The sequence below is a fragment of the Lampetra fluviatilis genome, chromosome 1, assembly GCF_964198595.1.
Source record: "Lampetra fluviatilis chromosome 1, kcLamFluv1.1, whole genome shotgun sequence".
Taxonomy (NCBI): Eukaryota; Metazoa; Chordata; class Hyperoartia; order Petromyzontiformes; family Petromyzontidae; genus Lampetra; species Lampetra fluviatilis.
In genome coordinates, this window is record NC_136275.1 from 35,617,849 (window position 1) to 35,641,866 (window position 24,018).

A 24,018-nucleotide genomic window follows, 5' to 3' on the forward strand; every position below is an offset into this window, starting at 1 on the left:
AGCGCGCTGCATGACAATACCGGCGACCCCGTGTTCGATTCCCGCTCACGTCCAACACCAGTGACGATTATCTGAACTGGTCATGGGCCTCCCCTAGTTCCACTCAACCTCAAATGAGTCCCTGGTGCGATGTGTAAACATAGCCACTAAGGAGACAAAGGCGGCCGGCGATCGGACATGGTGAAGTTAGCTCTGCATCCCCTTGTCTGCCGTGCCGGCCTTCATAGGTGCTCGCGAACAGCACTTGTCCCAACAGTCTGTGAAGGCTATACAGGTGATCTTCGTCTGTGTATTTGTTTACTGTGGGTAGCGGCGGCACAGCGGCTATCGCGCTGCGCTACTAACCCGGCGACCCTGAGTTTAATTCCCACTCGTGAACACCATCAGCGACGAATATCTGAACCGGTGCTGGGCCTCCCCTGGGTCAACTCAGCCTCAAATGCGTACCCCGTGCCGCATGTGTAAACATCGGCACCGGGGAGAGCACGGGGGCAGTGGCCGACCAACCCCTGCGCCCGTGCGCCGTGCCACGTTCACCTTCACAGGTGCCACCCGCCAACAGCACCAGCCGGTGACGGCCTGGCTTCGACTGAGGGGCGGGGGGGTGGCACATCTGTGAGTAATTGCCGCGGGCTCCTATGGATTACCGGCTATTCGGCCCGAACCGTAAGCACCTAGGCGTCTGTGCGGTAAAGGTGCGTCGACAGATTATCCTCGGCAGCGTCGCTTTATCGTCACAATTAATAAAAAAAAAACCTAAATGCAATTTCGCTAAAACGCTGCGCGCACTTAGACGGGGGGGGGGGGGGGGATTTGGATTTCCGTGCGCACCAGCCGGGTCCGCGTGATCGGTAATCACCACGCGCGGGGCCCGGCGGCGCATCCCTCACCGCCGAGACCTGCGTGCCGGCGAGCACGGCGTCGACATCGCCCCGTTAATGGGACGTATAAATTATCCGGGAAGCTGCCGCGCCGCGTAATGGAGCGGGGCGCAACGGACTTGGCGATGCGGAGGGACGTCGGTTCAATTCCATCTCTCCGGATTGAGGGGGGGGGGTGGATGGGGGGTTGCGTGGGGGGGGGGGGGTGCCGCGGGGACGAGGCGCCACAACGAGCAACTCTGGACGCGAATCGACTCGTTCATTGCATGAAGGAACAAAACAAAAAAAACACCTGGTTCGGCCAAACGGCCCTGGCATGGCTCGGATGTGCCAGTGGAAAAGACGGCGTGGTACCAGCGAACCTCCGCTCACCTTCTGACTGTGCCGCCCAGTAATCGGCGAGGCCAGGGATGCCTGGGGCGCCATGTGGGTTCGGTCCCTGGCGGTACGAGGGGGGCTCCGCCGATGCCGGGCAAGGGGGTCCGCTGGCCAGGTACGAGCTCAGGTAGGGGGATGAACCCCCCAGGTAGGCGCTCCCTGCACACACAGGCACGGCAGGGAGGAAGGGAAGAGGCGCAGGGAGTCAGGCATCGTCGCGGGACAACAGGGTGACACAGTGGTAATTGTTCGCGCCTCGCAGCAAGAAGCGTCCTGGGTTTCATTCCCGACTCGGGCGCCTGTCCCGCGTGGGGTTTGTATGTACTCCCCCGTCGTGCGTGGGCTCCCTCCGGGATCTCCAGCTCTCTCCCATGGCTAAACTAGACACGCAATGTCGCTGGTGTTGGCCAAGCAATATCCCAATTGCTGAAAAATGACACTGCTAATTACTCAAATGTGATTACACATTCTCAACCCCCCCCACCCCCATCTTGTAAAACTCTTAGCAAGACCCTCCTGAAAAAAAGATATTCTTGGGACTCAGTGGGGCCTTCATGCGTAAATGGTCGTAAGTAACTTCAATAGCAAATAGCAACCGTCTAAATCATCATCATTATCATCGCTCTCTCTCCAATGTATTTTTCATTCAATTCTTCCCGTGGAACGGAACGTCGGACATCGTCCCGAGCAACGCGCGGCACCGCCCGACGAAACGCCACCGGAAAGCTACGCAGCAGCACGCGGTGGTCATCGTCAGCCATGGTCTATCCACTGCTCGATTAAGGCCTCTCCATGCCTCTCCCCGGCGTGGTTTGTAAACATCAGCATGTACGCATATGACCCTGAAAAGTGCAAAGCGTGACTTCCAATTGTAAGTCAGTCAATCCCTCTGCTTTGCACCTCTCTCTATGTTTGCTCTGGAGAAGGGCCATTGGCTGAAACGTCAACCTACGATCCGCGTTTTCTGGTATAAGGCAGTGCTCCCAACGAATGTGCTGGGTGGCTTGTGTTACTCGCGCACGAATCAGATTATTTGCCGCTTCCGCCAATAAATCCTCACCGAGTCCTTGGGCCTCTTCTTCAAGAGGGTCCTGGCTACGTTAGGGATGTGTGGCCAATATCGTGGCTCAGAGTTTGTCTGCGTGTGGAAGGAGCAAAGCGAAGAACCCGGAGACAACCCAACAGCACGCTGGAGAGGGATGGAGACACCACTCAGTATGATCACCTCGTGGCCCCACCGCGACCACAACGCCTGGCAGCAAGCCCTGGTGGCGGTCACCCATCCCATGTGCCGACCGGGCTCAGCCTGCTTAGCTGCCAAGATCCGACAAGATCGGGGCACACTCGGAGTCGTGTGGGCCCCGCAGGCTTGCCAAATCCCCTTTCCGTAAAATGATGAAAATAGACGGGGAAAAAAAACCTCAGCCGGTGTGGGGGCATAACCAGCGTCAAACATGAAAATAACGTGACAAGCTGTGTGACACTGTAGCAATCATCGTGTTTGCATAATACCTGTTACAAAACCCACGCACATGATACGCTGAACACAGACTGGTGACTCAATGCGGACTAAATGTTTATTGGGGTGACTACCCCTCGCCCCCCCCCCACCTCTGCCCCACTCGACCCCACGGCACACGAGGGGGCGGGTGGCCAGCAGCACCACGCCAGACGGCCTTTGTCTCCCTCAAGTATCGATGTTTGACACACCGCAACCAGGGACTGTACTCGTTTGATGCTGAGTCGACCTAGGGAAGAGGCCCAGGACCGGTTCAGTTAATCGTCACCGGTGTTGACCGTGAGCGGGAATCGAACCCGGGTCGCCAGGTTCGTAGCGCAGCGCGCTAACCGCTACACTACCGCTCCCCCGCTGCACAGACCCCACGACACACACGCAGGCACTGGCACGCGCACATTGTGGTAACACTGCGCACACTGTCATTAGTATTGGTGAGCGCGTCGTGCCGTGATCTCTGTGCACGTGGAGCCGCGCGGAGACACGAGTCGTCACCGACACTGCTGCCTGCGTAATCCGCGCGAACCCTCCCTGGTGTGCGCGTGTGTGGCTATGTGAGTTTGTGTGTGTGGCTGTGTGAGTGTGTGTGGCTATGTGAGTTTGTGTGTGTGGCTGTGTGAGTGTGTGTGGCTATGTGAGTTTGTGTGTGTGGCTATGTGAATGTGTGTGTGGCTATGTGAATGTGTGTGTGGCTATGTGAGTTTGTGTGTGTTGCTGTGTAAGTGTGTGTGTGGCTATGTGAATGTGTGTGTGGCTATGTGAGTGTGTGTGTGGCTGTGTGTGTGTGTGTGGCTCTTTGGCTGTTCGTGGGAGCGGTAGTGTAGCGGTTAGCGCGCTGCGCAACGAACCTGGCGACCCGGGTTCGATTCCTGCTCACGGCCAACACCAGTGACGAATATCTGAACCGGTCCTGGGCCTCCCCTAGGTCGACTCAGCCTCAAAATCAGTACCTAGTTCGATTTGTAAACATCGCCACTGGGGAGACAAAGGCGGCCGGGGTGGTGTTGGCCACCCACCCCCTCGTGCGCCGTGCCGGCCTTCATAGGTGCTCGCTAACAGCATGCACGCATATAATTCTGTTACAGGCTATACGGGGGATCTCTGCCTCTGTGGCTGTTTGGCTGCTTGTGGGAGCGGTGGTGTAGTGGTCAGTGTGCTGCGCTACGAACCCGGCGATGCGAGTTGGATTCCCGCTCGCGGCCAACAACGATGATCTTTATCCAAGATCGACTCAGCCTCAATTGAGTACCTGGTGCCTCGTGTGCGGTGCAGGGCCTTCAGAGGATTTCGCGAACAGCACTTGCCGTAAAAGTCTGATGAAGCTATATGGGGGATATTTGCCTTTTTGTGTGTGAATGTATGTCGAAATTCTTTCGCAGCGTGCGCAGCCAACGTGCTACGCTTGTCTCTGTGTATGTAGCTGATGTGCGCGCACAGTCGCAGAGTGACGATCGTCTGGGGCCTTCGAGAGCTCCCTCTCGTGGAGGACCCTTGCGCCAGCCACGCAACGAGCGAGCGAGTCAATTTATTCCGGGCAGAGGGCCCATTGAGCTCAGAAGGTCTTTGTCAGTGGCAACCCAGCCAAAGTGGAAGGTAGGTTACACGGGAAAGGTGGGCGCGGGGGGGGCACAGGACCCGCGTAGAACAAAAGCACAGACGTTTTGGATAAACATGACTTACACATTCTGATAAACACACCACGGCTATGTACAATGGAAGTCCAGTAAGCGATCCGAAATAGTAAACAATCCAGAGATCGTGCACGGCACCCGTGAGACGAATTCGCGTGAGTGACCGCAGGGGTGCACCTTGAACCGTTTTCCCTGTTTCTAAAACTTGATAAGCCCCCTCCCCCCGTCCCAAGTTTTAATCCATTGACGCCATCAATCCTCACGCTCCCCAAGCAATCTGTGTCTACGTGCTCGTATCAGTAATAATGATGGGGGGAGGGGAACTAAAGGATAGGCCTTTAAAACAAGAGTTAAGATGTTCAAACGCCAAATAGATGCCAAAATCAAGTCATCAAGTGTGCATTGACCACGCATATTTCTGGCAAGACACGCAAGTTTTGGCAAACGTGCGTGTACTTGGTGCCTTGATACAGGTATCTACGTGGTGTTTGAGCATCTTGACATCAGTTTATTGCCTATTCTTATATTTGTTTCATTATTGTGATGCTGACAAAAAAGGTCAAATAGATATGACGTTAATAATGGTCGCTCTCTCTCTCTATGACAAAGACAAAGATTCCCCCGATAGCCTGAACATATTGTTGGTGCAAGTGCTGTTAGCGAGCACCTATGAAGGCCGGAACGACACGTGGGGGGCTGGGTGGCCAGCACCACGCCCGGCTGCCTGTCTCCCGAGTGGCGATGTTTACACAACGCACCAGGTATTCATTTGAGGCTGAGTCGACCTAGAGGATGCCCAGAACAGGTTCAGATAATCATCACTGGTGTTGGCCGTGTGCGGGAATCGAACTCGGTCCGCCGGGTTCGAGCGCAGCGCGGTAATTGCTACACTCTACATACACACACACGAAGCGTATTTTTTTCGAATACATTCGCTTGCGACGTATTACAAATCAGCGGGGAGTGTTGGTGTGCGAGCAGGGCACGCGAGTTTTAATGCGGAGGGGTCACTCAGAGGCGGCCTTTTTCGTCTCTTTCTCTCCGAATCGTAAATGAGAGCGAAAAAAAACCCCAAAAGGAGCGTTCGTTCAGGGAGAGCGCTCCTGGCGACGCCTGCGTGGTGGCTGCGTGAGTGCGGAATTCAAAGAGATGGAACATAACATTTAAATTAAAAAAAACAACAACACTCTCCTCACTCGACACGTTCGTCAATAACACCGTGGCCTTAACAAATATGTTATAATAATATATAGACGACGTTCCGGGCATTTGGCCCTTCTCCCACGGCCTTCGTAACGCATACAAAATATTTTAATAATAAAGCGAGTGCCGTTGACTTTTATGTAAACAGATCTCTTTACTTTCATCAAGATCCACTGAACAAACCGACTCTCCAGAATCCGGAGTCGAGCGATGGGAAAACAAAGCGCATTTTTCCTCGACGAGACGTGTTGATTCAAGCTACGTTATACAGCACATCCATAAAACGAGGTGACTTGCGCAAAAAGAGACCCGTGCACTCTGACAGAGGTCAATTAAACGAAGCGACTTGCCGAGCGAGTTCCCTTTCAGAGCGCGAGCGAGCGGTGGTGTTTATGAAGGTGAACGCCATTCCACCACCATCACCACGGTTCCCTGCGTCCATTCACTGCAGCAACACCTGGCCAAGTCGGTTTCCTTTACGATGATAGTTGCCAGCAATGGTGAAGTATGGTCAAAAGACGCCACCCCCCTCCCCCCCACCGTGACCGACACGGCGTAGGTAGACCTTCATCTCGTAGTGGATTAACAAAAAGGTTGAAATTATCATCATCATTATCATCATCATAATGTATGCGAGCTAACAGCAGTCACACGTCCCAGCCATCTCTATCTCTCTCCACTCTCTCCCCTTGCTTGCTTGACTGGACCATGCACTCTCCCACCACCACCACCCCCCCTCCCCTCTCGTCTGTTTAATAAAGTCTCCGGAGAGGGGCCCCACGCCACCGACTCAATAATTGCAAATAACTGGAGGGAATCGATGGTGAATTTACACCGCCGACCCAAGGAAATATACATGCGGGGTGTAATTCCAGCCGAAGCCGTCCAGGGGCTGAACTCCGGGAAAAAAATCGGTGTGAGATATGCAACGGAAATGAAGCGGCATCATTTCTCCAGCAACCACAAGCGTGGGCTGTGTGGAAGGCACTAGAGTGGCCGCCAGCGTCTAGAACGCGATGTCGTGGTCCGGCACTCTCTCTGATGAATAAAAACAAATAATGAATCGACTGCCGTGACAGTGGCGACACGGGCACACATTTCTAATTAAACAACGTCACCGCGCTCGCCATTGTCGCTACGTCGTATAATACCACGCTCCCTAATAGGACCGACGGTCCCGGGGCCGTGACCCTTCTTCGGACCAGCGAGAAAGATGCAGGGATCGACTTGCCTCCGTAGTTGTGGATGTTTAGAGTTGACAAATGAACGTGCTTCAATTGACACGCGAAAAGTGCATTTTATCACGGACGATTCAAACGCGTAAGAAGGGGTGGGGAGACTTGGGCAGGACACGTCATGGCTAGTAGGGACGGTGACCGAAGGGTCGAGACTAATAACGGAGTGGCAGCCAAGGAAGGGAGGGCGCCCAAGAGAGCCCGAAGTGAATTATGAAATCAACTCGCGTGCAGGTGCTCGGCGGATGATCACATCGCAGGATCGTGACAGATCGTGGCGGCGGCGACAGCAGTGGATTGTGACCGTGGCTGATGATGCTGACGACGATGACTGTGCTATCAGCGCGTGGAGCGACAGACAGACACGCAAAGCTAAAGATGCCCAGCATAGCCTCAACAGTCGATTGGGGCAAGTGCTTTTGGCGAACAACTATGACGGCCAGCGTGGCACACGAGGGGGGGGGGGGTGGGGTGAGTCGGTCAGCACCATACCCGGCCGCCTTTGTCTCCCTGGTGGCGATGCTTGGCACACCGAAACAGATACTCGGTTCAGATAATCGCCACTACTGTTGCCCCTGAGCGGGAGACTCAAACTCGGGCCGCCGGATTTCGTAGCGCAGCGCGCTAACCACTCCACTACCGCTCCAAAGATCCCCCATATAGCCTGAACAGACTGTAGGGGCAAGTGCTGTTAGCGAGCACCTATGAAGGCCGGAACGGTACACGATGGGGTGGGTGGCCAGCACCACGCCCGACCGCCTTTGTCTCCCTAGTGGCAATGTTTACACACCTCACCAGGTACTCATTTGAGGCTGAGTCGACCTAGGGGAGGCCCGGGACCGGATCAGATAATCGTCACTGGTGTTGGCGTGAGCGGGAATCGAACTCGTGTCGCCGGGTTCATAGCGCAGCGCGCCAACCGCGACACCACCGCTCCCCACACTCACGCACGCGCACTCACGCACAGACACACGCACGCACTCGAACACAACACACACGCACGCACGCGGCTTCCCGCACCCCCCTCCGTCCGTCTCTGTCGGCCACGTAGAGATTCGGATAATAGTTCATCTCGTGAGACTCACGGTCCGACCCCCCCCACCCCGCACCGCATCACCCTGCCCCCCCCCCTCTCTCTCTACCCTCCCCGTGCACTGCCTCCCAACCCGCACCCAACCCCGCTCACCTCCCCAACCCCAACCCCCACCAGCACCAACCACAGCCACCACCACCAACAACAACAGCAGCAGCAGCAGCAACCCCCCCCCAATCTCCTATCCACTGCGTTCTATCCACGCTCCATCCATCCACACGTTCCGCAACCTGTCTCTCCCCCCCCCACCGGTCCTCTCCCTTCTCTACCCCCCCCCTGCCCCATATACCCCCGTCACCCGCCCCCTCCCACCCCAGGGACTCAGCAAACCCCCTCGCCCTCAGCATGTCAGCCACTCTCTCTGGGTAATCCATCTTGTGACGAGCAGAGCTGTCACTCCCGGGTCATCGCGCCCACCCAGCGCCGCGCGGGCTTAAGCTCTCCCCGTGTCTCTCTCTCACACACACACACTGTGAGACACACACAGACACACACTGTGTGTGTGTGTCTCACTCACAGTGTGTGTGTCTGTGTGTGTGTCTCACACACAGTGTGTGTGTGTGTCTCATACACACACACACACTGTGTCTCTGTGTGTGTCTCACACACTGTGTCTCTGTGTGTGTGTCTGTCTCACACACAGTGTCTCTGTGTGTGTGTCTCACACACAGTGTCTCTGTGTGTGTGTCTGTCTCACACACACTGTGTGTCTCTGTGTGTGTGTCTCTCCCCGTGTCTCTCTCTCTCACACACACACTGTGTGTCTCTGTGTGTGTGTCTCACACAATGTGTCTCTCTGTGTGTGTCTCACACACTGTGTCTCTGTGTGTGTGTCTGTCTCACACACACAGTGTATCTCTGTGCGTGTGTCTCACACACTGTGTCTGTGTGTGTGTGTCTGTCTCACACACACTGTGTGTCTCTGCGTGTGTGTGTCTCACACACTGTGTCTCTGTGTGTGTGTCTCCCCCTGTGTGTCTCTCTCTCACACACACACACTGTGAGACACACGGGGAGAGACACTGGGGGAGACAGACCACTGTGTGTCTTTGTGTGTGTGTCACACACACACTATGTGTATGTGTGTGTCCCCCGTGTCTCTCTCACTCACACACAGTGTGTCTGTGTGTGTGTCTCCCCCAGCGTCTCTCCCCGTGTGTCTCACACTGTGTCTCTCTCCCAGTATCTCTCGCTCAGCATGTCTGTGTCTCCCCTTGCTCCGAAGCTATCCCTCTGTATAAAGCTTGCTCTGCATGCGTCTGTCCAAGTCTCGCTCTATCCAGTTGCATCAAACTTGCTCTGTGTGTCTGTCTCTCCCCGTGTTTGTATCTCTCTAACTCTGCCTGTGCGTGTCTCTATCACTCTCCCTGTGTGTCTCTCACCCTGTGTGTGTCTGTCTCTCGTTCTGTGTCTCCCTACGTTCTCTCTATCTCTACTGTGTCTCCGTTGTGATCACTCGCTCTGTCTCTCGCCTCTCCCGTGTGTGCATTTGTGTTCTGGCCTTCCCCACAATTCGGAATCACACGTTCTAGGTAATTTACGCGCACACACATTTACACACAGACACGCTTACATAAACACATCCACAAACACGTGCACTCACACAAACACAAAATATAAAGAACCCCCCACACCGCTCCACACCGGATAGCCTTCATAGACTATTGAGGCAAGTGCAGCTGGCGAATACTTGTGAAGGCCGACAACGCACACGAGGCGTTGGGTGGCCAGTACCGTTCCCGGGCCGCCTTTGCCTCCCGAGTAGCGAATTGTAACACGACGCAGCGTTTGTTTACTCGTTTGCGGCTGAGTCTACCTAGTTGACACGTTGTCCGCGAGCGGGCCATAGAACTCGGTGTCGCCGGGTTCGTTGGCGCAGCGCGCTGACCCCCGGCTGCAACTACCGCTGCCCAGCAGCGGAGGTCACGGGCACAGACCCAGGTGTTGCCGGGGTCGACTGACCGAGATGATTGACGTACGACAACACCCGCGCGCGCACTCTCTCTCTCTCGCACGCACGCGCCCCCCGTACAAATCGAGCACACGTCCCATCCATATGGCAGCGGCCGAGAGTGTGTGGGCCCCTAAACACAAGCAATGCCACCTTCGCTTTCCTCCCATTACGCAGACGCAGCACAGGTGTGGCCGTGCCGCGCGCAACACAAGGCGGCCATTGTCCATTGTCGTGTCCCCCCCCCCACCCCCGTTTGGTTTCTCACGATGAAAGGTGCGCGCCTGTGCACGAATCGCCGGCATTCCGCAAACCCGTGGGCACGTGTACAAAACAAAGACAAAAGACCCCCCCTCCCTTACCCCCCTCCTCCACCACCACCACAACGCCTGTAGCCTTTAACAGACTGTTGAGGCACAAATGCTGTGATGACGAGCACGTGTTCAGGCATGCAACGGCGCAACAATCGACGTGTTCCCAGTCGCCTTTGTCTCCGCGCTGCTGATGATGTTGTTACAGGGATACTGATTTCAGGCGGAGTCTACTTGAAGGGAAGCCACCTTTTTCCCGTTCGAGTATTCGTCAACTGACGTGGGCAGTTGATCGGGAATGGAACTGGCGTGGTGAGGGCTCGTCCCGTGGGGCGCTGACCAACCCCTTCGTGTCGTCACGCGTCGGCCTTAATAGGCGCTCGCTAACAGCACTTGTCCTCAGCGGTCTGTATGTCCATCTCTGGATGTGCACATAGCGATATACGATGTGTCGGTGTGTGTGTGTGTCCGTGGCCGCTCACGGTCAACACCCAGTGACGATTATCTGAACCGGTCCTGGGCCTCCCCTAGGTCGACTCAGCCTCAAATTAGTACTTGGTGCGGTGTGTAGTAAACATCGCCACTGGGGAGACAAAGGCGGTCGGGCGTGGGGCTGTCCACCCACCCCCTCGTGTACCGTTCCGGCCTTCATATGTGCTCGCTAACAGCACTTGCCCCTTCAGTATGTAAAGGCTATACGGGGGGTCTTCGTCTTTGTCTTTGTGCGTGTAACCGAGCCGTGGCGCGGTGGTTAGCGCACTGGACTTCACAATCACCAGCCACGGCTGACATCAGTGGCAGAGTGGAATCACACAACCGGCCCTGGGCCTTCCCCTAGGTTGACTCAGCGTTAACACGAGTACGTAGTGCACAGGGGAGACAAAGGGTGGTCCTGGCCACACCACAACAATTAAGATCGTAGCCAATGCAGTGATGATCACGGTGACCTCAACGTAGTCATCATGATGATGATGTTGATATCGATGATGATCGTTATATTTGATCCATAATTGTTGTCGGATTAGGCCACGTGCTCGTTTTATGCAAATTTGCGCGTTAGTTATTTTTTGTATAGAGAAACGCCATCGTAGGTCGATGTGGAATTCAGCCGTGAAAAGTCTTCACCCACGAGTGCGGAGGGGATTTATATATCAATGCATTGACCAACCATATTTATAATTTTGTAAACGCGACAATCCTGTCGGGTGGTGGAAGGTTCATAACGTTAAACTGCCACGTGGCCTAACCGAAATACAAATACAACGATCATCGTCATCATCATAGTCATCATCATCGTCATTATCAACATCATCGTCGACATGATGACTACGTTAAGAACCTCGTGATGATCACTGCTGAGGGTGATGAGGACCAACGAACTACGACCACGATGATCACGATAGCGTCGATCATGACAATGATGGAGGCGCCGATGATGCCGGGGATGATGGTGTCCATGTTCACGGCGATCGTGTCGATGATGACGACGACGACGACATTGGTGATTAATGTCGATGATGATCGTGACACCAATGATGACACCGATGATGTTTGGATGACGACGCTGATGATGTGATAGATCCCACCGCGACTCCTCATCTCCATTCCACACACAGGCGGCTACGCCTTTCAAGTGTTCACCTCCTGCCGCTTCAAACACCCACCCAGGCACGAGTGGAGCGCGCGTGGCACGGAGGAGGAGGAGGAGAGACCGTACGTTCACGCGCGCGTACTTTCCAACACGACCGTGTACTCACACCGCTGCGCGCGTGCACGTTGATTTACGCGCGCGGAGTCGCGGCGTTGCTGCGTTGCGAACCTGGGCGCGCGAGTTCGAATCCCCGCTCACGTAAACACTCCCGTCGTGAGCCGTGTCAACCTTAATAGGCGCTCGCTAACAAACACCTGCGCCGACCGCCTGAATGCGTGATACGGAGACAACTTTAACTACTTTGTGCCAAATTTCGATGTAAAGCTTTCGTGACTGCAGGGATTCATCTCCTTGGTTCTTTCGGTAAAGTCACGTAGAAGGGAAATAAAAAAAATAAAAAAATAAAACATAATAAAATAATTCTCACGACGTTTCGGCCACAACGCAAGCAGCCGTCCTCAGGTGAAGACCAGGTCTGTCGGGGAGACCTGGTCTTCACCTGAGGACGACGTTTCGGCCACAACGCAAGCAGCCGTCCTCAGGTGAAGACCAGGTCTGTCGGGGAGACCTGGTCTTCACCTGAGGACGGCTGCTTGCGTTGTGGCCGAAACGTCGTGAGAATTATTTTATTATGTTTTATTTTTATTCCTTTGTGCCAGTGACCAAATCACCTGGAAAGCACCCGGTCCCGACAGAGCTCGGGAGATAAACCGGGGTTGAGTCTGGGTGGGTAGACGGCTCAGGGAAGGGCGATCACCGTGCGTGTAACATAAGACGGGTTGCTTTGGGCTCCTGCGAGGTTTTGCGTAACGTCTACGCTGACCGGCGTGGTGAAGTATGGTCAAATGTACCGTACGACTCGTACGGCGTGGGAATAACCTCATCCAGCAGTGGATTGACAAAAGGGCTGCGTGCTTGTGTGTGTGTGTGTGCAGTATGTGTGTGGGTCTGTGGGCTAATGCAGTTATGGATAATGTATTCATGATAATCGTACACGGCTGATGAAATGTAACTTGAGTGCGTTGTTTGTGTTTACGTCTAAAATTGCAGGTGTCCGTGGCTTGTGGCTGTGTGCTAATTGTGGAGAACGGAGGGGCATTTGTTGGCGCGATTGTGCTACCGAAACAGGCCGACTGAGTTCGATTCCCGGCCACGGTGAACATCAGTGACCCAGTGGCATCGGAACGTGCCAAGAGGTCGAATCAACGTTCAATGACGACTGCATCCGCTGGCGTGCGTAAAACATCGGCATTGGGGAGACAAAGGCGGCCGGGCCTGGTGATAGCCACCCACCCCCTCGTGCGGTGTTCCGTCCTTCATAACAGAACTTGCCCCGACATTCTGTTATAGGCTACACAGGGCATCTATGTATTTGCATAAACGCGCACTTAGCCTGGCACAAGCGCCTTGATGACGTCACGGGTGTTGTTGTTGTTGTAAGCACGCGCGTCAAATGCATCTAAAACCTCTTTCGAGAGCACAATTGTTTTCTTTTATACAATTGTTTTCATTGAAACATTGAATAAACGATGTGCATTTAATTAATTATTTGTTTTTTTTTGGGGGGGGGGGAGGGGGTGGGAGGGGGTAAAACGAAACAACAGCTTATTGATGTATTCATTTAGGAATCACGAGAACGCAGCTATTGACCCGACGGCGAGTGGAGCGCGCGTGTCGTAGCACCGACGCGACTCGGAGGCACCACCCGGCTTACACACGTGGTGGCCGTGGCGGCCGTGGCATCGCTAATCTGTATTCTTTCACGCCCTGACGCAAGTACTTTTTATTATTATTTCTACCACTGCCTTATTTGTTGTTGTTGTTGCTGTTGATGTTGTGCGCATTTGCACTCTCGTCCTCCACCCTCCACTTATTTTCTAGGTCAGCGCCTGCCTAGGGATCTCTCGCGCGCGTTTGATATTTAAAACACAGCCTTTGATCTGAAAAGAATCGTCCCTGAGGTGTGTGGGGGGAGGGACCCCCCCCACCTCCTCACCCCCCGCTGAACCCCCTCCACCTCCCCTCCCACCACCGCCTCCTTCTATTCTTTTGCATCGAACTGGGACTCCCATTTCGTAAGACCGGCAAGCTCACCAGCAGCATTCATTCAGGCCCTGTTGATCAATCATCGGGCGCGCGTAGCGCGTAACGACGACCTCTTTTGTAATTGAGCAGCAGATAAGGTGTACTAGTCAACGTATTAGTCAACGCAAAAATATTGTCTGCTTATTGGTCGCGAGCATTGGTGTTTCGCAATAATTATCATCATCATTAGCCACGATCGATTGATAAGCCTCATCGTTAATGATTGACACGCATGACTCTGCATGGAGCGTTTAGACGAGTCGCCGATTGCCACTCCGGCTCGAACCGCGGACCCCGTGTCTCTCTGCCCGGTAAGACGAGCAGTTGACCAGCGGCTGCTGATGAGCCGCTGCGGGTCGAAACCGGCCCGGAGTTTTGATTGAAGCTGAAACAACGCTGCTGAATGTTTACACTCACGGAAGAAGGCCGTGCGGCCGATGGGTTGTGTAAAGTATTACTCATTTTGTATGCGGAGAGACGGGTGTGTGAAGGAGACATTGTCCGCCTATTTAAATTATCATTATCATAGACAACTCCCATTACCCGCGGCCCTATGTTTTACTATTATCCGCGGAGTTATCCGATATGTACTTTTTACCCTTTGCGGATAAGACGAGTAAAATCGCGGATTATAGGATGATCCGCGATATAGGATACGCGCATCACTGTGCACAATAAGAGTTATCCACTTCTCCTATAGTACCACGACTCCTATAGTACCACGACTCCTATAGTACCCATTTACCCAAGGAACCCCGCCCCTCAACTTTCTATTTCCATATCACCGTCCCACTCCCCCCCACCTTCTAGTCCTCTGCGTGTGTCTATCACCCTCCCCTAGACCCAAGCCCACTCCAAGTGTATTTGTATGCAATGAAGAAGCTCCCAGGCCGTCGCGCGAAACGTCGTACATCGTATCGAATAACGCTCAGCCTCAGCCAGACAACACATCGGTGGAGCTGTGTAGCATCTCCGCGGGTGTGTTTTTGTACGCGTGTGTGTGTGTTTTTGGACGTGTGTGTGTGCGTGTTTTGTACGTGTGTGTGTGTGTTGTTTGTACGCGTGTGTATGTGTGTGTTTTTGTGCGTGTATGTGTGCGTGTTTTGTACGTGTGTGTGTGTGTGTTTTGTACGTGTGTGTGTGTGTTTTGTACGTGTGTGTGTACGTGTGTGTATGTTTTGTACGTGTGTGTGTTTTGTACGTGTGTGTATGTGTGTATTTGTACGTGTATGTGTGTGTGTTTTTGTACGTGTGTGTGTGTTTTTGTACGTGTGTGTGTGTTTTGTACGTGTGTGTATGTGTGTATTTGTACGTGTATGTGTGTGTGTTTTTGTACGTGTGTGTGTGTTTTTGTACGTGTGTGTGTGTTTTTGTACGTGTGTGTGTGTGGTGGTGAGCGGTAGTGTAGGGGTAGGTCCTGCTGCGTCACAAACCCGGCGGACCGAGTTCAACTCCTCGCTCCCCCCTAGATCGAAAAGAGAACTTGGTGCGGTGCGTAAAACATTAGCACTGGAGAGACAAAGATGGTGGTGCCGGCCTTCATAGGTGCTCGCTAATAGCACTTGCCCCAACGGTCTGCTAAAGGCTACATGGTGGATCTTTGCCTCTTGTATGTGCGCATGCCCATTGGGGAGTGCGAGCGGTGCGTCTGCCAGTCACCGTGGCCAGTCGCCCCGCAACATCTGGGACCGTCTCACGACCTCCTGCCAGCGGACGCTTCGTCACTTTACTTCGCCCCAAAGTGCATACAACAACAACAATAATCATTCATCATTGGCACTGCTTGATGATGAAAATCTAGGGTCACGGGGGTTGTTTGACCATACTTCACCACGCTGCTCGGCCATGTACTGATGAAGTGAAAGGGGGGTGGGGCTGATGTTACTTTGCTATTGATGCTCACCGTGGCCGTGAATATAACTCATATTGCGGGGTTCGTAGCGTGCTGCGCTTAACCACTCACTGTTCCACTGCTTCACCATTAATAATAAGAACAATGCCCTCTATCTATCAGAAGGACTGAATATTAAAACGGAGTGTATCACACGTGGTAGGAAACCGGAATGTCTAGATGAACCCCACCATGCATACGAGGGGAAGATACTCAAAACTCCGCACAGACATGTCCAATAATCCATGCATGTACTGCCATCTTCTGGCCACCTCGAAGTCCAAGCCTACAACGGAACTTGGAAGAAGAAGAAACCAGGCATCATCCTGCTTACCCTACCCGGTATCGGGCACATACTCCATAGACAAAGATCCCCCGTATAGCACGTACCAGACTGTTGGGGAAAGTGCCGTTAGAGAGTAACACCTATGAAGGCCGGCATGACACACGAGGGCATGGGTGGCCACCAAGACAAATATCCCCCGGTATAGCCCAAATAGACTTTCGGAGCAAGTGATTTTTTTAGCGAACACGCGAGGGGTGGGTGGTCAAAACGCGCGCACACACACACACTCGCTCTCAACACTGGCTCGGGTGCGTGCAATGCAGCCCAAGGCCGCTTCACACCGCAACCACCACACCCACACATCACATCACACCGGCACGATCTAACTTCAACCGGCACACACCGACAGGATATCACCGGCAATGCAACTCAGGAAATACACACGCGCACGCACACTTACATACGTACACAAACACGAGCATCGCCCGCATATGGACTTTTTGGTGGAAAGCGTCGTGAGCTGGTACCTACGAAGGCCGGCACGGCACCGTGTCGGATGTCCCAACACCACGCGTGTTGCAGAGGTTCGCGGTTCGAATCCAGCGGCCACCCTGATTAATACCGCGGGTGTAATGAGCGTCACAATACCACGCGCCCTCTGCTTCAGTCACAGTCGACGTTAAAGAACCCCTGACGTCATTCGCAAGAGTCGGCCATCGTGTGCCCGCGTCCGGGCCTAAATTTGCCAAATTCAAAAATTGCACCGGAAAATTACCCAATTGGGATTACACACACACACAGCGGCAATCATCGCGCCCATGCCCCGGGTCACTCTCGCAAATGAGACTCGTCCTGGGCTCTTGGGCTCTCGCCCTCGTTAAAAGGAAAATAAACGTGAACATTCTGTGCGCGCACACGCGCCCATAACGCGCGGTGCCACTGCGCCAACCCTCCCCGCGTAAACGCTTGCAAGTGGCGTGCTACGCGCGTTTACCGCTACACTTAAACGCGACAACGACAGTACGTTGATAATAATTATATGTGCGTGAGACAATGTGTACGTGGCCCGTGTGTGCCTAACGTGTTTGTATAATTATGTGCGTGTGTATGCGTTTGTGTACGGGCGCTGTTATTGCACTGCCGGCCTTAATAAGTGCTCGCTTTCAGCACCCGTATGTATGTCTTCTATATGTCTGTATATGCACCCGATCTATTTACGTGTCTACGTGTGTAATATGTTCGTATGGATGTCGCGTGTGTTTGCGGAACGGCGGTCTAGTGGTTGGCTCACGGCACTGTGAAATCGGCGGCCCACCCGAGTTCGATTCCAGCTCGCGACCAATAACAACGGGTCATGGGCCTCCCCTATGTCGACTCAGCCTCAAATGAGCACCTGGTGCAATGCGTAAACATCGCCACTAGGGAGACAAAGGCGGCCGGGCGTGGTGCTAGCCACCCACCCCGTCCCGGCCTTTAATAGATGCTCGCAAACACCACTTGTCCCAAACGTCTGTTAAGGCTATACGGGGTATCTTTGTATCTCCACCCCCGTTCACATAAGCAATTGTACATACGCCCAGGCATTCTAGAACTTGGATTGTCAAACGATAACCAGTAACCGTGTGGTTTTCAAATTAGATTCGGGCTTTTTTTCCGTATCGTATCCAATGGAAATTTATTTGGCAAGGGGTACACGTACCCACGCTTTACCCCACCGAACGCGAACTTCTAATCGAGGAACCTGGTCAAACCCATTAACACTGCTGGCTGCGCAGAGGAGGGCCGGGGGTGGGGGTGGGTTGTGGAGAGGGGGGGGGGTTAATAAACCCTCTCCATTGTCTCCACTGCAGATTTGGAATCGAACTGGGAACCCCTCTTCTGGATTGCAAGCCCTGTAAGTGGCAGTCGTTTCGCAGTACTGTAGTTTGCTGGACACGTCTACGCAGGATGTGCGAGTAACCGGTTGTTATCCTCCCCCCTCCACCGGTTTTTACCACCACGCGGTTACCGGTTTGACGAACGCCCGCTTATTAAACAAACCCCGAGATGTGCGGCCACGCTCAAGGGGCGCTCCGCTCTCAGGGCTTTCGCGCTTCGAGTGGCAACGGCGAAGCCGGAGAGGGGGTGTGGGGGGTGGGTGGGGGGTGGGTGGGGGGTGTGGGGTGGGTGGGGTGAGTGGGGTGGGTGGGGGTGTGGGGTGGGTGGGGGTGTGGGGTGTGTGGGGTGGGTGGGGGGTGTGGGTGGGTGGGTGAGTGTGGGGTGGGTGGGGGGTGTGGGGTGGGGTGAGTGGGATGGGTGGGGGGTGTGGGGTGGGTGGGGAGTGTGGGGGTGGTTGTGGGGTATGGGTGTTTGGTGTGGGGTGGGTGAGGGGTGTGGGTGAGGGGTGTGGGGTGGTTGGGGGGGTGAGGGGTGTTTGGTGTGGTGGGTGGGGGGTGTGGGGGGTGGAGTGGGTGGGTGGGGGTGCTGGGTGCTGGGTGAATGAGTGTTGAAGAATGAGGAGCGGGTGGGGGAGGGGATCGCGCGGGGGGCAGGAGGCTGGATGGAGGGAGGGAGGAGCCGCGTGGGCTGGGGGAGGGGTGGTGGTGTGGGTCGCAGACCCCAGGGGGAAGTACAGGGCGGGGGGGGGGCGATGGGGGTGGGGTGGTACTGGCGGGTGGATGGAGAGGATGGGCGGTAGGAGAGTTCGTGGTAGGGCAGGATTTTGCAAAGGGGAGGTGGGCGGGTGCTTGGAGGCCGCACGTATAATGAAGCAATAAAAGAGCGCAAATAAAAGGGGAGCAGTTTGGCCGGAACAGGGCGCGGGGCTTGGGTAATGAAAGGCGATGGGACGAGGGTCGGAGAGGTGCACGCACCACTATTACGCATGGCGCACGCCGAGAAGAGAGCGGGAGAGAGGAAGAAGGGGGTGGTGGTGGTGGTTGAGGGATGGTGGTGGTTGAGGGATGGTGGTAGTTGGGGTGGTAGTGGATGGTGGTGGTTGGGGTGGTGGTTGCGGTGGTGGTTGGGGTGGTGGTTGGGGTGGTGGTGGTTGGGGTGGTGGTGGTTGGGGTGGTGGTGGTTGGGGTGGTGGTTGGGGTGGTGGTGGTTGGGGTGGTGGTGGTTGGGGTGGTGGTGGTTGGGGTGGTGGTTGGGGTGGTGGTTGGGGTGGTGGTGGTGGTGGTTGGGGTGGTGGTGGTGGTGGTTGGGGTGGTGGTGGTGGTGGTTGGGGTGGTGGTGGTGGTTGGGGTGGTGGGGGTGGTGGCGGTGGTTGGGGTGGTGGCGGTGGTTGGGGTGGTGGCGGTGGTTGGGGTGGTGGCGGTGGTTGGGGTGGTGGCGGTGGTTGGGGTGGTGGTGGAGGTGGTGGAGGTGGTGGGGGTGGTTGTGGTTGAGGGATGGTGGTGGTTCTGGTTAGTGGTGGTTCGAGGTGGTAGTGGTGGTGGTTGGGGTGGTGGTGGTTGGGGTGGTGGTGGTTGGGGGGGTGGTGGTGGTTGGGGGGGTGGTGGTGGTTGGGGGGGTGGTGGTGGATGGGGTGGTGGTGGTGGCGGTGGCTGGGGGTGGTGGGGGTGGTTGAGGGATGGTGGTGGTTCAGGTGGTGGTGGTTCGAGGTGGTGGTGGTGGTTGGGGTGGTGGTGGTTGGGGAAAGAGAATGCGAAGGGGTGCGGAGCTGCATTGGGGGGACGGTAACGGGGTGGTGGTGGGGGTGGTGGTGGGGGTAGGCGCTTCTATTTACACCGTTTTTGAAAACGTGCACTGCACGGTGAAGTCTTCCGCGCGTTTAGAGACGCGCATTGACAAAGACCCCCCCGATAGCCTCGAACAGATTGACTGTGGCAAGTGCTGTCAGCGAGGGCCCGAACGGCGTGATGGTTGCGCACCGCAGCAGGTACTCATTTAAGGCTGAATCGATCTGGCAGAGGTCCGGGACAGCTTCAGATATTCGCCAATATTTTTTTTGGGGGGGGGGGGGGTGAGGGGGGGAGAGGGTCGCGAGCGTCGTCGTGAGCAGGGGGGGGGGGTACGAAACTCAGCACCGCAGGGGCCTTCGTAGCGCGGTGAAAGAGGAGAGGCGCTCGCAAACATTAAACAAGCAGACGAGTCGCAGTCAGTGCAACGTCAACAGCGCGGGGTGTCAGAGCCGGGGGTGGTGGGGGGGTAAGAGAGGAGGGGGGGGTAAGAGAGGAGGGGGGGGTAAGAGAGGAGGTGGGGGTAAGAGAGGAGGGGGGGGAGAGAGGGGGGGGCTGAGTCACAATCGCGTGTTCGCCAAAGCGCGATGCAGCTCGACGCGACTGGGCGCATTGCCCCCCCCCCACTTATCGGTGGTGACGGATAGAGGACATCCGCATCGGTTTTTTTCTCTCTCTCTTGAAGAAAAAAAACCCATCACAAAATAGGAATAAGACGGGGGAGGAGAGGACGAAGGGGGGGGGTAAGAACAATCTATGGGAAAACGTTCGTCAACATCGCGATGAATTGAGGAGAGATGGGGGGGGGGCTTCTCGTCGCGAGAGAGGGGAGCGGCGGTTAGGCGCTTGAATTGAAGATTCATCCGAAACTCGAGGTTCTTGCGAGCCACACAGCCCGATATCGCCTCTTTGCGTTTAGATGTCGACCTCCCCCCCTCCCCCCCGCAAATCAAATACGAATCGAGTTGTTGCCACGCTGCACGCGCCAGATGGTTGGTACACGAATCGCGCGTGACGTGCAGAGCTCGGATTAAAACTAGGAATGAGGAAGCTTACGTGTTTACACACTTTACGCACGCATATAATCCCTACCTTTTCTATACAAACATACAGATTTAGATAAACTAAAAAACAATTCTTAACTGAACTATTTATACATCACCAGGTAAGGCCCACTGAGCTATATTGTTCTTCTTTAGAAACGGCCTGGCCATAAATGATAGCTCAACACAGTGACTTATCACGGAGAAATGTTTCGCGGCCAAATACTCTAAACACATGTTCATTCTAAATGTGGTTGGAAAAAAAAAGTGAACCCGGAGAAAAATCCACATATACAGCAGGCGTCATGGTGGAGATCGAACCCACGCCCTCCTGCATACCTGGTGAAGTAGTTAACATTCTTGTCATCGTGGCGAGAATGTTTAACTACGCAGGCGTGCAAAAGAGACGAAAATGCCCTTATTGGCTGCTGTGCGTAGTGCTGTTAGCGAGCACCTCTTAAAAGCCGGCATACGACTCACGACGCAGTGAATTGACAGCAAGCAGCAGTCAGGCCCGGTCATCTTTGTCTCCCCAAATTAGAATGTTTACACAACCCAGCAGGGAAGCATTTAGGAACCGAGGAGAACTCGAGTTCGCACACCGTTTACTGTTGATGTTAGTCGTGGGTTCGCAGCGCAGTGCGCAAACCACTGCGCCACCGTTCCCACCCTATTCAAGGTAAATGTGCGTCCCTGCAATTGCTCAGTCACGCCACTGATAGCGGAAGGCCCTCCACTAGCGGGAGCTCTAGAGGGCCCCTCGTATACAGAGAGGGGTTTCTTCTCCTCCTTCCAATCTCGACCAGACGTTTTGGAAGCGGCAGACTGCTCAAGTATAAATAGACGAAACCTTAATCTTAGGAATTCTGGATTGATATCTCTGGGTACTTAAAATAGATAGATTAATTGATAGATAATGGCCAGAGAGAGGAGGGAGGGGGGGTATAGCGAAGAGACGGTCCCTTTGTACTATTAGCATTTACATTAGGGACATCGATTCCGTGTTTGGTGAAAGTGTGCGACGCGTGGCAACTCTTGCTCATAATCAAGCGCGTCGATACGGGAGCGGCACATCATCACACAGACAGACAGGTACATGCACAGAGACAAAGGTCCCCCATATAGCCTCAACGGACTGTTGGGACAAGTGCTGTGAGCGAGTACCCATGAAGGACAACGCCGCAGGTGAAGGGGGTTTGCGGTGTGGGCTTTACCACCACGCCCGACTGCTGCTGCTTACACATATCCCCAGTGCTGATGTTTACACAGCGCCAAATGTACACACGTTTGAGGCCGAGCCGACCTAGGTAATGCCCACAATATTGCCGTTTTTGATGCGAGTCAAATTTATTTTGCGGGGTTAGTGGCGCGGTGCGCGAACCAATTGGGCCACCGCTCCCCATACGTAATACGCAAACACGCAAACACTGCAGCACAACAACTAAGTCGTGGTGACGTCACCACCACGGCGCTTGTGCCATGCTAGGTGCACTTTAAGGCGAAGGTTCGCCGGCAGGAATTTACAGAACAGACGCAGGTGCTGTGGGTTGACTGACGGACAAAGCTGACCGATGCACTCACTGTCCTCCCCGCCGTGTCAACTCACTGCGCTTTAGAAGCACGGCGCTCCACTCGTTGTTGTCGCAACAACATACAGAGAGACAAACGCACATTCATGTTTACACACGTGCACGCGCACACACACAGCCGCGAACAACCCACGCATACACATGATGGGAGAACACAAAGATCCCCCGTATAACCTTAACAGACTGTTGGGGCAAGTGATGATGTTGGCCGTGGGCGGGAATCGAACCCGGGTGGCCAGGTTCGTAGCACAGCGCCCTAACTGCTACACTACCGCTCCCCATGTGTGGGAGAACACATACATACATGCATACACCCACACACCATACACACACACAACAAAGACAAAGATCCCCCGTATAGCCTTAACAGACTGTAGGGGCAAGTGCTGTTAGCGAGCACCTATGAAGGCCGGAACGGTACACGAGGGGGTGGGTGGCCAGCACCACGCCCGACCGCCTTTGTCTCCCCAGTGGCGATGTTTACACACCGCACCAGGTACTCATTTAAGGCTGAGTCGACCTTGGGGAGGCCCAGGACCGGTTCAGATAATCGTCACTGGTGTTAGCCGTGAGCGGGAATCGAACCCGGGTCGCCAGGTTCATAGCGCAGCGCGCTAACCGCTACACTACCGCTCCCCACATACACACACACCATACACACACACACATCCCAATTGTTAATTGAAATGGTTTAAGCCAGTTGGGCAAGTTGCGTTAAATTCACACCCCCCCTCCCGCCAGCTCCAAACCCACCACCTCCCTCCCTCCTAACCCTGACCCACCCCCACCCACCCCACCAACACACATCCTTAAATCGCGTGCTAACGTTAGCAATGCATAACTGTTATATTGCGAATATGCATTAGCGTTGTAATATATACCTGGGGATATATCGGCGTGCGCAAACGGCGTCCTGTATGTAATTTTACACTGGCAATCAACCGTGGCCAATATTCGCCGCCGTTATATGGATGCGTGCATGCGGCTGTGTGTACGCGTGCACGTGTGTGTATGTACGTGTGCATGCGCGTGCGTCTATACTGTACACGCGCGTGTGTGTCTTTGTGTGCGTGGGGAGCGGTAGTGTAGCGATTAGCGAGATGCGCTACGAAGCCGGTCACCGGGTTCGATTCCCGCTCACGGCCAGCACCAGTGACGATTATCTGAACCGGTCCCGAGCCTCCCCTAGGTCGACTCAGCCTCTAAGTGAGTACCTGGTGCGGTGTGTAAACATCGCCACTATGGAGACAAAGGCGGTCGGGCGTGGTGCTGGCCCACCCACCCCCTCGTGTACCGTTCCGGCCTTCATAGGTGCTCGCTAACAGCACTTGCCCCTACAGTCTGTTAAGGCTATACGGGGTATCTTTGCCTTTGTTTGTACATGCATGTATAAGCGTGTCTGTGCGTATGGAAGTGCATGTCTCTTTGTCTTTGTGCAAATATGGTGGGGAGCGGTAGTGCAGCGGTTAGCGCGCTGCGCTACGAAAGTCGGTGTCCCGAGTTCCAACACTCGACTCGGCCTTCATAGCGAGTAGCCGGTGAGGTGTGTAAACATTTGCACTGGGAAGACAAAGGCGATCGGGCGTGGTCGGTGTTAGCCATCCACTCCCTC

The 24,018-nt window shown here is 54.7% G+C and overlaps 1 protein-coding gene across 4 annotated transcripts in view; it reads right to left on the bottom strand.

Moving 5' to 3' along the window:
- Positions 1 to 24,018, bottom strand: part of LOC144935097 (uncharacterized) — a 117,393-nt gene that overhangs the window by 44,605 nt on the left and 48,770 nt on the right. For all 4 annotated transcript variants that reach the window (XM_078861497.1, XM_078861506.1, XM_078861477.1 and 1 more), the window contains exon 3: positions 1,254 to 1,418. In XM_078861497.1, the coding sequence (XP_078717623.1) occupies positions 1,254 to 1,418 (165 nt within the window). The remainder of the gene's footprint in view (positions 1 to 1,253; positions 1,419 to 24,018) is intronic.